This window comes from Hypomesus nipponensis, chromosome 15 (assembly GCF_054491055.1).
Source record: "Hypomesus nipponensis isolate SF chromosome 15, ASM5449105v1, whole genome shotgun sequence".
NCBI classification, from domain to species: domain Eukaryota; kingdom Metazoa; phylum Chordata; class Actinopteri; order Osmeriformes; family Osmeridae; genus Hypomesus; species Hypomesus nipponensis.
The window spans coordinates 3,529,629-3,544,029 of record NC_140375.1 but is presented as its reverse complement, the minus strand read 5'-3'; the positions used below and the strand labels follow the sequence as shown (position 1 = coordinate 3,544,029).

The window sequence follows — 14,401 nt, the reverse complement described above, 5'->3', positions numbered from 1 at the left end:
CATCAGTGGGCCGCGGATTACTTTCTAGTAAGAATGGTTGTCCCTGGGACAAAGCCAGTTGGAAACACCTGCTTTATGACTGGCGGCTATGACAACACGGAAGTACAATTAGCTATACGGTTATTTTGCTGCTAAAAAGCCCTCAAATAGAATTATCTTCTGGATATAGATCAATGGATAAATATCAAAGACCCTTAATTAATTTATTTTTATGATTATTTTGTTTGTTTGGTGTATTGTGATCTTTCTCTTTTGATATTGGCTGTGCTCAACCTTAGACTGAACAAGTGTTGTTATATTCAGTCTCTTACATTTATGCATTTAGCAGACACTTTTATCCAAAGCGACTTCCAAAACAAGTCCATAGGTCATAGCCCCAAACGTTGCAGGTAGCCAAAACATGAAGCATACATTGTGTAAACTAAATAAGTAAAAACCATTACACAGCAAGTACAATAGTTTTAAGTCAGTTACAACTAACCAACAAGAGCAACAAGACTTTCAATAAGAGTCATTGTGATCATGAAACATCAGGTCCAGCCAATCATTCCTAAGTCCCGTTGTACTCCCGGAACAAGTGCATCTTGAGCCTATTCTTGAAGGTGGGGAGACAGTCAGTGTCTCTGATGGAGGTGGGGAGTTGATTCCACCATTGCGGGCCAGACAGGAGAAGAGCTTGTGTTGGGACCGGGCACTCTTCAGCAGTGGGAACCACCAGACGGTTGTCAGAAGAAGACCGTAGGTGGCGGGTGGGGGTGTAAGGCTGGAGGAGAGACTTGATGTATTCTGGTGCAGTCCCGTTCACCGCTCGGAAGCTCAGTACCAGGGTCTTGAATCTGCTACGGGCCGTGATAGGAAGCCAGTGGAGGGAGATGAGGAGCGGGGTAACATGGGAGCGTCTGGGTAGATTGAAGACCAGATGGGCTGCCGCATTCTGAATCCTCTGGAGAGGGCGGGTTGCGCATGCTGGGAGACTGGCGAGCAGCGAGTTGCAATAGTCCAACTTTGAGAGGACAAGTGCTTGGACTAGCAGCTGGGTGGAATGCTCAGACAGGTATCTCCTGATCTTCCGGATGTTGTAGAGGGTGAATCTACACGACCGGGAGACCACAGCAATGTGGGCTGTGAGGGAGAGCTTGTCATCCATGGTAACCCTGAGGTTCCTGGCAGAGGATGAAGGGGTCATCGTTGCAGATCCCAGGGTGATTGAGAGATTGTTGGAGATGGAGGGTTTGGCCGGGATGATGAGGAGTTCTCTTTTGGCGAGGTTCAGCTGGAGGTGGTGCTTGGTCATTCAGGCGGAGATGTCTGTGAGGCAGGCCTCGATCCTAGCTGAGATCCTTGGATCAGTCGAGGGGAACGACAGGCATAGCTGCGTGTCATCAGCGTAGCAGTGGTAGGAGAAGCCATGGGAGGTGATGATGGTCAAAGTGAGGTGGTTTACAGAGAGAAGAGGAGGGATCCAAGGACGGAGCCCTGTGGGACACCAGTGGAGAGCTGGCGAGGGCCTGACACTTTGCCTCCCCAGGAGACCTGGTAGGATCTTCCCGACAAGTAGAATGAGATCCACTGAAGCGCAGTGCCAGTGATGCCCATCTCAGCAAGTTTGGCGAGCAGGATCTGATGGTTGACCGTCTCTGACTCTTGGCGGAGAGTCAATTTGAAAAAATGGCGTAGGCAACTCCATACACCCCCCGCATAATAAGAAGTACACTTATAAAAGGAAGTACGCTTGACATGCTCCAATACTGCACACTACTGCTTCTGGCACACTGCTGTTATCATGTTCATGATGTTCATGGAAGATCCTTTGCAAGTCTCCTGCACTATATATATTTTTCCCCCAATTTACCTTTTTGAGCATCAAAGCATTTGTGTAATTTAAAGTTAATAAGTTATGGATCTGTTCATTTAATAAGTTAATAAAATATGGTTCACATCTCACAAGTTCTCACAAAATCCATTCTGATTGTTAAGTAGTTAGCTACTGTTACAGTGAACATCTCCATGCTAACTTCACCTAAACCAGACGGGCTCCGCTAAGCTAGTAAAGCAGAGCCATAGAAACAACCTTGCATCGCAGCCAATTTAAAAGATGCATACACCGCCACCTAGTGTGCAGGAGCCTGCCTACATTACTTCTACCGGAGCCATGAGTAGCGTAGTCTCTTTATATAGCTCTGCTACGGACTCCGGTGCTCTCAAGAAATATGTCGAATCACAGTCCATCCCTGTCTCGCCTTGCTAATCCTCTCAACCAATATCTCCCTGTCCAAATCCTAAATGTGCATTGCAACACCAAGCACCTCTCACAGCACAATCCAAACAGACCTACTCACCCCCAAAAAACATGTATCTTTCCGGCTACCTCATCGGCCCATTCTTTCCCAACCACACCTGTGCTCGGAAGCACCCGGCAAAACTGCACCCCCCACCCCTGCCCTCTGCCGTCAACACCACCATCAACCCAAGCGGCAGGTCTCCCGTACGACCTTCCCGTCTTTATATGACAAAGGGCAGCAGCCGAATCTGAACACCGCCTACCAGAGGGGCTGCACCACCTCCACCCAGCCCAAACCCCTCTGTGATGGCCACCGTCTCTGCTACATTGTCACTCAGCCTCACCAGAATGCACGCCTCAAAGTCTGGTATCCACACCCCCTACACCCAGCCTTTCACTGCTATTTGACCCATACATATACACCTACACATAGGCAGATAGCGGAGGGTGTGTGTGTGTGGGGGGGGGGGGGGGAGGTCATTCCGGAAGATTCTGCACTTGCCCCTAACATGTAGCCAGGCTTGGCAAAAAAATACTTCATTCATAAACACTGTTTCAACAGATGATAGCTTTATTTACAAAGTACATTCCTATAAACAAGGCCACGCATTGATATTTACACGTTTATGTGCATGCTAGTGAGTGTGTGGTTGTGTTTACCTCCCTCACTAAAGTCTGTCCGCTAAAAAGGGCCAGTGCTATAAAAAAGAATGGTGTTGTCAGTTTGGTCCACTGGTCCCTGACCACAGATGTAAATGGCAGGAAGAGCTCCTTGTTTGATGTAATGAAGTGTCCTTTAGTCAATGCAAATCTATTGTCCTGTAGGAGGTACAGTTAATAGACAGACTGATAACATACATTTTTAAGACAGAATAATCCTATTTTATTATACAACACTGTGTTCAGACAAGAGAGGCCAAAGTCTTTTTTTGACTAACTGTACTTGCTCGTGTCGGAGAACATGGACATTTCAGATTATTTTTGTTGTAGTCTACCAGCGCCGATAACTGATCTTTTTTAGAGTATACATCTTCTTAGCATTTGTGTATGCATTTTGTGTTGGAAGACAACTTGAAATACCTTTTAAATGGAAAGATGCTCTAAAAGCACTGGCCCACTCTCCACTGAGCCGGTAGCTCCTCTCTCTCATCCGTCACGCATGTTTTAAAACAGACGCCTCATTCTAACTTCTGATCAGAACAGGCAGGTCTCACACCAGAACACGGCTGCACGGACAAGCAGAGGTAGAGCCAGTGTGTGGCCTCGTCATGTTAGCGCAGACCGTTTATGGGAGAAGGTCACAGCCATGGTCCAGGAATTACTGAAAGGTTGCAGCTAGCGCTACATTAAAGCGACGGTAACGCTCCAGCCACCACCATCACCAGCCTCAGACGGTGGTCATGACTTTGAGCGACCCTGAGCGGAAGCGCAGGATCTTCTTCTTCAGCGCGTGCGAGGCTTTGATCTTGACGAAGGTTTTGGGCGGCGCAGGGGTCTCACAGGAGGCCTGGGGGGAGGAGGAGGAGGAAGAGGAGGAAGGGGCGAGGCGAGGGGGAAGCTGCTGAGGCCACACCAGCCCCCCACTCTCGTCCGAGTCGCTGGAGAGAGAGCTGGAGCCCGGTGAGTAGACCTCGCTCATGCTGGACTCGGACTCGGCCGGGACGGCCCCCGTGTAGCCCTCCTCTCCCCGGCTCAGAGCCACCCTTTCTGGGTAGTCGGTGTGCTGGGGCTGGGCGAGGGGGTGGAAGTGCGGGCAGGGGTGGCCGTGACGGGCTCTGCGAGTCGGCCTCCTGTGGGACTGCGCTACCTGGGTCTCTCCTTCATCCTGACTGAGCTCCAGGTTGGAACACCAGCGCCGGCCGCCCTTGCTGCTGCTGCCGTTCCCAGGGTGGGCGCCTCCGGCCTGGGCATGGCCCTGGGCTTGGCCCCTCCGACCCTGGGGCCTCTCGGTTGTGCTGTACCTGCGCTCAGGTAGGCCTCGCTGGGCCAGATGGCTGTTCTCAGACTGGGAGTGGCTCGCCTTGTGGTGACTGGCTCTTCTGGAGCTCTGGCGCTCCTCTGGGCCCTTCTTACTCCCAGACTTGGCCTTGGAGCTGGGCTGCTCTGACGATGAACACCCTCGGATGAGCTGTGGGGGCTCGGGGTTGTAGTGCATGGGGGAGAAAACTGGCGCGTGGTAGGCTTGGCCAGGGATAAACTGGGCACTGACTAAATGGTTGTGTGAGGCTGGGGAGTGAGGGAGAGTATAGAGCTGGGGGCACTGGGCCTCCCCACCACAACAGGGGTCAAAAGCTCCATAGCTGGGGTCCAGGGAGGGCAGAATCCCCCCAGCCAGGGAGTGGGGTCGGGAGTGGGGGTAGGGAAGGGCTAGATAACAGTCCTCCTCTATGGAGGGGGCCTCCCCTCCGTACCCTTCCTCCACCTCACTCCCTAGGTGGTCACAGCCCCAGGCCTGGCCCTCGGGGTCAGGTGAAAGGTCGCGGGGATCGTGGGTTCGGTGCTCGGGGGTGTGGGAGGGCGTTTGCCTGCGCAGGCTGCTTTGTCTGAGGACACCGGGGTGCGGGGGGTCAGGGTTCAGCCTGGTCCGGGGCTGGCAGGGCCGCGGAGCGAGAGTGTGCCGCTGGATGAGACCTAGGATGTAGCTCTCCACCCGCAAGGCATGCTGGTAGTCCTCCTGCTCAGGGTCTGTGTGGTCGTGCCAGTCCGGGTGGGCACAGTGGGGGTCCCACTGCCAGGGTTCGTCAGGCGGGCCCTCCTCGGCAATGCCCTCCAAGGGGGGGTAGGGGGCGGAAAAGGAGCGTGGCAGAGGGGCTCTGGGGGTCTGATCCATCATACTCTCCTCGTTCAGTAGGAGGGAATCGCCTAAACCCACGGAAACATGCAGAATTTGTTTTTTGTTGTTGCTTTTGTTCCATACACTGTAATAATGAACAGCTGTTTTGTAGTCTTGGCAGAATTGGACAACTTACCCAGTGACTTGGGTCTGTCATTGGTGTACATCCAGGTAGAGGCGGGCTCTGTGCTCTCAGAGGAACATGATTGGCCCTTTGGAGACTGTCCCTCACTGGACTCATAGAAACCTGGGAGAAAACACAGATGATTTGTCAATCAGTATGCCTCTCAACTTCTGAGCTCCTACTCACACTGCATGGCAAGTTGACAAAAAAAATCCCCTTTACACATTTCACAAGCCCCAGAACCCTTTCCGGCATTGACAATTGGAGCATGAGAAACAAATTATATAAAAATGTGATTAATTATATAAAATGTGTATGCCTTGTAAGCCATTCAATAGTACTGGATAAACTGGAATCACTACTGGCTGGAACAATTGACAGTGAAAGTGAGGAAATGGTAAAAGCCCAGAGGTTGATGGGTACCTGAGCTGGGCCGGCTATCGCCTGCATCTCCTTGGCTGCCCTCGTAATGGACGTCGTCAGTGTCCACTCGCAGCTCACCCAACTGCTGCTCCAGTGCCAACATTAGCCCCCAGGGGGAGCTCTGGAGGGAACTCTGAAACACAGTCATACTGTTAACGGAGGAGCCACACACAGTTCAGTGACAAGGCACATCACGTGTGTCAGAATGGATCGGAAGTAACAATAGAGGGTTTTTTAAGGGAATGACCAACTCCAGATCAACCCTGGCTCCAGAAAGCTGCATCGTAATGTCCCGTTGATTGGTTTGAACCGAGTTATGGCACAGCACATGTGGGCATTCCCTATATGAAGCCCCAGATGTATTGCATAAGCTGACACAGAGTGCAGTCAGCCAGAACATGAATAATTCACGGTGAGGGAAAATGTTGAGATGTTCTTTTTGTGGGTACACACACGCACACACACATTCCACCAGGGGGTAGAGAAGTGAAATTTGACATCTTTGCTCAGTCAGCCAAAACATTTCCGCGTGTCTCATATAGAGGTCACGTCAGGCTCAGTCTGACAAGAACATACAAACACACAAACTCTGATTCGACAGACGTGATACATCTGATGTAAATTACAGAATATCTCGACGGTCAACAAAATGCTGAAACACTCGACGTTAAAGATCCACGATGAAGAATTTAACACGAGGCACGTGTCATGTAGAGTGTGTTTGCGGTTTACAACTAATTCATACAGTAAGTAGAACAAAGACTGATGAGTGCTTGGTCATCTTGGCTTATTACGAACCAATATGAGCAGACTAGAATGTATCTTGTGTCAAACACACAAGCTAATATCGCCTACCATTGGGTACAAAACTATGAGTCCATAGTGGGCTGATGACGACATGGCGTTGAGAGAAGGCAATCAATGCCTTGTATGGCAGGACCACTGTGATTCTGTTTATCTTTACAGAAACCCCACGCCTACACGCAAACAGCTTTCCATTTCTATTTTACAAGATAATCTCTGGTAAAGGTTGAATATTTCTTTGGTAACAATATCATGTTGGTTGTCCCTCTTCACGGCATGTGCTAAAGAAAGAAAAGGACAAAGGATATTGGAAATCAATCAGATCCATTGTGGCCCACTTTCTCCCCACTGATCAATACGACCTAGAGAGGCGAGGGAGGCGGACGCACTGACTGCAGGACCCTTCAACCGTAAAGATAGAGAAATCGAGAATGACGCGCTGAAAAAAAGACGCTAATATTGTCAACCTCACGCAGTGCCGGGGGGGGGGGGGGGGGGGGGGGGGGCTGGCGGGGACCCTGGTGATGGCAAGACCTTTTGATTCTGCTCCATTATTAATGACCTCCTCCAAACAGACTCCAGGCGCGCTGGTGTCATTACTATTTCACTGCATCCTCCTTTGCTTCTCGTCGGTGGGGGAGGGGTGACTGGGAAAGGAGAGGGGGGAAAACAGCCAATTTCAGCGGCAGTGAGTCGGTCGGGGAGTGAGGCGTGCAATAGGGTGCACACGCACACACACACAAACAGAGCCATATACACACATTGGCGGCTCTATAATTGAAGCAGTGTTGTGACTGGCTTTAAAGAGAAGGGGCTGTGGGAGGCCGGAAACTGCCACACCGCCCCCTGCCCCCTACTCAGTCTCTTCACTAAGCTACCATTCCCCCTAAACACACACACACACACTACATTGACTTTCCCTCGCACGCACACGAACATGCGCGTGTCTTTTTTTTCTCTCTCTCTCTGTCTCTCTCTCTCTCTGTCTCTCTCACACACACACACACACACACACACACACACACACACACACACACACACACACTAAAGGAATGCTAGTTGCCTGGTACATGGACAGATTCCCACCCACTCCCACAGCCATGTTGATGTAGCAGGCGTGAAAGGCAAGCAGAACACTGGGCCCTCTCCTCTTCAACCTCAGTTGGAACAGCTGGCAGTGAATGGAATTACTGCAGGCTGACTTCTCTGTCTGTGCTCAGGTGACACCCAGCTGAGAGCTTCTGGATCAGGAGGAAGCTCTGTTAAAATGTGTGCATGCGTGTTTGGCGTTTGCGTTTATGCGTTTTGGTTGTTTGTGTTTATGTGTGTGTGTGTGTGTGTGTGCGCACGCTTGTATTCTTGCTCTGTCAAATTCCTGACACTGTCCTCCAGTCATGGGCCCCCTGATTGGCCTCTCACTAACAAAGTGGTTCTCTCAAACACATGGGTGCACACATGACTCTGGCACAGGGTAATCTAAACCGAGGCCAAGGCCACTGGTGAGCACAGACACAAACGTAGCCATCCCCACCCCCAAACCCCCTCTCAGTCACACACATACGCCCGCTCACGCCCCTCCAACGCACACAGCAGAGGGGCCGGTGGCTTGTGCTTTCCCAGCTGCTGTCTGGCGTCGCATGGCTGTCAGCACTTCCACTCAAGCCCCACAGACCAGCGGAGAGGGAGGCCAGAGGCCACAGTCATGGCCAGGCTCCGTCACTGGGAAGCCAACATGGGTCAGCTGTTTTGGCATGAACCTATATTCTAGTGAGAGGCGCCTGCTTTCCGTTGGGGACACAGTTCATCTTTAATCTATGCTGGGGTCTCATCTGGAGTCCATTTTGAGCATATCAAGGAAAACGCCATGCATTCATTACTTGAACGCTTGGATGGTCATTGCGGGTAATATCCATCGATCCAGTGACAGATCTCTCAATTTGGAGGATATGGTGAAATGCACAATTACGCACTTTCTAAAGCCAATCACTCATCGGGGGGTGTTGGGACACAGTCTGCCACAGTCTATGCCAGCCAGTTTGAACTCCGCTGACAGCTCATCTGAGTGATAGGTTCCACTTGTGTGTGTGTGTGTTTTTTTAAGCGGCAGACATGCATGGCTCTACTCGCGCCGAGCCTCGCGAACATTAGTATTCCACTCCATATGCGCCTATTGTTTGGGCCGTAGCGGAAAGGGGCGCGGAGGGGGAGGCGGGGAAGAAAACGAGGCGGCTGATTTAATTTATTTGTTCAAGCTTGCCTTGAGAACAGCGGATTGTGCGTTGTCAGAGTCTGCACTGTCCTATTTCCATGTCTTTCAGAAAACGAAAAAGGCAAGTTGGGCAAAAAAGAAAATCACTCCTTAACACGTCGCCCTTTTCATTCCAATTCCAATTTGTTTCGCATTGCCAAAGTGCAAATTTACATTTGGCAAGCCATCTATAGCATCAACCTATCACAAGGCAATTATCTTGTAAAACATCGGTACAATTTATGGAATTCACCCAAATTTGCACGTGCCAGTGTGTACAACAAGGATTCCAACGTGTCCGAAAAAACTTTCATAAATGATGACCAGAATCAGTATCAGATTCTTCAAGCGAATGTATTATTTGTGCTTATTTAGGAATGTTTCGACTGTTTAACGATCCTTACAAATCTGCTTTTAATTTCTAGTCGGTTATTTATGAATACGCACTTACAAAAAAAACTATTAGTGCCATGAAAAGGGAACAATGGGTCATTAAACGGTAGACTACTGCGAACGACTGGTTCTCCTCCCATTTCACTAACCAACGATGTAAATCTCAGCCCAAAGGATGAAAACGCTTCGAGTATTTCAGAGGGTATCCTATAGCCTATCATTAATCAAGTTAAGTAACTTTTCTTGCAGATGAGTGTTGTCCTAACAATAGGATGTTGGCTATCTCAATGCTATTGTTCGACCAATGGTTACGGTAATTATAAACGAGTCGAATTTCCTGGTTCTTGAGACTCTCAGCAACCAGATGTAAAACTAAGGAGTAAAACTGGGGTTCAATTGTGTGGCAACCACCGTGGACGAACCGTCCGTCATAAAGGCTGATTCTATCCGTGATTTCTGCAAAAATCGACATTATCTTCATGTAGGAACATTTTCAAAACATCAACTCTTGCTTTTGAGTACAACTTAACTTACCAGCTGACGTCTCAATGTCAAGTTGTCTTGGTCCCAGCTGCTGAAACCTGATAGCTCACTTCTAGATGCATTTTCTATCATGGGGTCTCCAAGGGTCAGAGCACCAAGGACCAAGCATTCCTGCTTCTGCTTGCGGAGCTCCAGCTCACAGAGTCCGGCAAGACTGGCCTCCAGGCGCTCCTTATTTCTACTCCGCTCCACAGTCATCGGAAAGAAGACTTCACGGTACATGGATATTCTAGTGTTACTGGAAAATTTGAACTTGTTTTTGATGTGATCTTTTACTAATCGTCAATAAAATATAATTCTTCCATACCGAACTATAATCATAAATGTGCACGTGTAAACATGCAGATTCTGCCCCGTGAGTTCCTTCGTCGCGCTGGGCGCTACAATATACCATTCCAGTTCACAGCTGTCAAACGTAGACTAGTGCTCCGCCCTTTCGCGTTGTCCATTGGTTCCTATATCACAGACTGTTAAAACGGTATGCTTATGCGCTCCTTGCAACTCAGCCCATGTCCTCATTGGATAACAGAGTCCGTGTCTTTGCCTAGCCCATCCCCTCATTTGGCATGATATTGCTTATTAACTTTTTTTAAACCAACCTCAAACGAGTTTTTTCCATGGGGTTACGTTAGCCTAAAGATAACTACATGAATAATCAAGTGATGTGGTTGAATAGGTTTGAACGGATATATCCCAAATGTAGCCTAGGCTACTTCGCCTAAGAATTATTATTTTTAGTAAAATATTTAACAACCAACATTTATAAATCTTTTTACCTTGTCCTTTTATATATATATATATATATATATATATATATATATATATATATATATATATATATAACATTTATATTTTAAAGATATATTACTTCTTCTTAAAAAAAAAAGTCTTATGCTAAGCTTACCTTTTTAGTAGACTATCGGTTAAGCAAAAAACATAATAAAAATGCTAGACAAAAATGTTATACAGCAAACCACAAAGATCCATAAGAGGAATAAGCCTTTGTGTTTACAATATTTTAGTAGGCCTATTTATTTTGTAGGACTACTAGGTGACTTTAATGTTTGACATTGCTCTACAATAAGTATGCTACCAAACAACCTTAACTTAGTATTAGTGCCAAAAGTAATAAATGATCAAAACATCTTCACATTTGTTCAATATATTTTTTATTCATCCCTCCCATCTCTACTCCACATGAACCAGAAAGCCACTGCATCTTAGTCTCTATTAGGCAAAGTCGTCAAGTCCAAACCCACGCACAGCGTAGATTGGATTCTTTTTTCAGTGTGTGTGTACACTGCAGATATACACAACATATACTTACAGTATATCAGGTATAAATCTAAGTAATATCGTCTCTAGAGATCAAAACAGGTCTAAAAAAAACATACATCAGGTTTCTTTTTTAAACAAAGCCACACCAGTAATGGAATCTTGCTATGAATGTGTTCAGTAGTCATTTTTATGGAGAGGGGAGTGGGATTCCCTGTTGTGCATTAACCAGAGTGTGATTGGGATTGGGCCTCACTTCTGTTGTATTCACAACAATGAGGCAAACAGCAATTAATGAAGTCAGTGAAATGACAATTAATTAGCTGTCTATGCCAACAAATCGGTGACATTAAGACACCCTCCAAGTTGCCTTGGTTACATAGCTGTCTAGAAATAATTAAAATCATACAATCGTCAAATGGTAATGCCAATATCGGGGTGAGTGCACAGCAGAAAATACAGATTAGAGAAAAGGAAACAAATAGAACAAAAAACAAGCTACAAATAAGACCACATCTACAAGAAATGATTGGTTCTATTTATGATATTGCGCAGTTGTTGTCAGTCTACATACGTCTTTAGATGGGTAACCAAGATGTTTCATGGGAATGTTGAATGCAATGGAAAATCTCACACTCATCCAACAATCATTGTAACTGGAAATGAAAAAATCAAGACAAGAACAAGGAAACTGTTCACCTCAGGTCATTTTGAGATAATGTCCATAAAACCATTCTAAACATTCTAAACATTATGGGAGATGTGTATGGGCCATGACTATTTTTTTTGTTGTTTTCTTGTGAAAATGAGGACAGCTGTAACAGGCTATAACATACTAACAGCTAATCGTCATACGTTTATAAAGTAGTTTGAATATAAATGTCAGAGATAAATTGAAGAGTAACCCTATTCTGGAATGATTTCATATTAGTTAAAGCAAACATGATTTGCTTACATAAACTCGCTCACCGTGCTTTTGCACACTTTGTTTTCTAATACGTTGAGAATGGAAATATTAGTCCTACATGAATACAGAAATCCAAGCAAATTTCCAGAAATCTATGAAAATCCAAGAAATTAGACCATACACTTTAAAACAAACGTTCAGAGTCACCTCATATATAGGAAGTAGTATAACATATATATGAAACAACCACAGCAGGACATCATATTTTTGTGTGTAAATATATCTTGTGTGGTAAAGTGATCTTTTTTTGAAACATTTCCATCCACTTGGGGATACAGGTTTTGGAGATTTTCTTAAATTAGCAGTACACCCTCGCCATACTCTGCAGGGGGTCTGAGCCAACAGCATCGTTTCAGGATAGCAACTGCTTTGCACAATCACACATTTGAGATATTTCACCTCCACACACTTCCCCCTCCCACAAACCCCTGAAATACTTGAGAGCAACAGTCACTCAAACCTCTCTGTAATCGCTATTTGAAGATGCTACTGGAAAACAGCTTGCCCGTGCACCTGCACACCAGAGTCATGCTGCCTTTTATGATGTAAGAAAGGAACACATGCATCATTGAAATATCAAGGGATAGAGTCAGCACAAATCTTTGGGTGAAAAAAATATGTTTTTGAATGGAGTTCAACAGAATTTGAAAATGGGCTACGTTATGGTGCTTGAATCCCATCTCAATGAGGGAAGCTGCTTAAGATCACCCTGCCTCCACAGACCAAAGTGCTTCTCTCTCTCCTTCATTATTTGGAAGGTCTATAAAGTGCATTGCTTTTCTCTCTCATTCATAGAGGAAGTGTTTTTGGAAGTGTTTTCATCCCTCCCTCAGTAATTCACGGTTGCTATGGACCCATATAGTATTTTGTCATTTGTCTTTTCAATTCTGATTATACTGAGAATAACTAACATATTAGAGGGGTTTAATATATTTTCAATTTTGGTTTAATATAAATTGGTGAGGGCAATACCTTCCATATAAACACTTACTGTAACATGTGTGGGGATTTTTGGGATGTAGTATTAGGGTCAGACAGGAATATAAAATGTGAATGATGGCGATAAGCAAAGTTTGTGTGTGTGTGTGTGTATGTAGTCGAGTCAAGCCACTTGCAGGTCGTGGCATTGACACTGGGTTGCCCGCGTGGGGCAGATTGTAAACTGTAGCCTGTTAGGCCAATGCAAGGCTGCATTCAAACGCATGGGCATCAAAAAGGCAGTTTGGCTACATGTGCCGGAAATGAAATGTTGAGACACATGAGTGTGGAATGGTAGAAACGTCCCTGTCTACGCATAAACACACACGACGTGCACACGCACACACTCAATCACACATACAGTATACACACTCAATCACACATACAGTATACACACTCAAGCACACGTGCACACGAGATATGTCACAGACATACCTGGGATGCTTATCTCAAGAAAACACTTTTCCTTATAAATTCTTTAAACCTGTCTAGAACTCTGATAACTTTCCTATTTACATAAATTAACAATAAATATATGCAATGTGTATATATTTTGAAATATATATTAAATAGTGAAATATACATATATATTTCAAATATATTCATATAATTCCATCTTGAAACATTTCAAAGAGATATAATCACAGTTTAGTAATAAAACACTTAAGAACACACGTCCTCCCAATTGCCGAGCTGCAGTGTCCCTTTTTCAAATGACATCATCTAAGCATCATCATGGTTTTCCAATGTTCCTTCGACAACAAAACCAAAACAAACCATTCGGGAAGATTCCGTTACATTCTCTGTTCACAGGGACTTCAAGGAACTCATTTGGACAGAAAAGGAAATCTGTACTGTGCATAAAGAGTCACCAATCGTGGAGCTGTGATGTCTCGTGAAAGGAAGATCACTGGCGACACATAATTCGATTCGGAACTCAAGATTCTAAATACGGTTTCACAACTGGTAAGGTGATGTATATGACGGCCATTAGATTGTTTGGGCCAAGTCACACAATGTAGGACAGCGACAGTATAGATACAATATAATACAGCACTGAACATTGTAAACTGTGGGAAGAACTCTCAGGTTCACATTTGACCTCACACTTTACCGCTAAAGTTTGACCAAGTTATGGGGACACTTCATTTACCTTTCAGTAACGCACAGCAATCTAGATATCGCCCATAAACACTGGGTGTGCATGAGGATTATCCTTGATCAGAAATGGAATCTTCCAGTAGGACATAATAAATATACCAACACAACACACCTGGGACCAGGGAGTCAAGGGAACCAGCCCCCAGACCCACCTGGATACGACCAGGTTGAAAACAAGGCAGTAGACATTTGGGTGGAAGTCAGTTTCCACATGCGGAACGTGCTCTCCTCCATCCCTGTGCTGGTGATCCTGCTACTCTGAGAACGCCATCGATCTGGGCCCAGGATCTGAAGGGGTTAACAAAAGGGACACTGCAGCAAGGACCCCTAGGGGATGATCAGGTTCGGAACAGTCGAGGAAGTGTAGAAAG

At 46.1% G+C, this 14,401-nt stretch overlaps 1 protein-coding gene across 1 annotated transcript; it reads right to left on the bottom strand.

Moving 5' to 3' along the window:
* Positions 1–2,831: 2,831 nt before the first annotated feature.
* Positions 2,832–10,065, bottom strand: dact3b (dishevelled-binding antagonist of beta-catenin 3b). The gene is made up of 4 exons (XM_084675237.1): positions 9,641–10,065; positions 5,662–5,794; positions 5,251–5,361; positions 2,832–5,143 (listed from the first exon to the last, which is right to left on the bottom strand). Exons 1-4 carry the CDS (start codon positions 9,869–9,871, stop codon positions 3,669–3,671), a joined length of 1,950 nt encoding a protein of 649 aa, XP_084531363.1. The 5' UTR covers positions 9,872–10,065; the 3' UTR covers positions 2,832–3,668.
* Between the last annotated feature and the right edge of the window lie 4,336 nt (positions 10,066–14,401).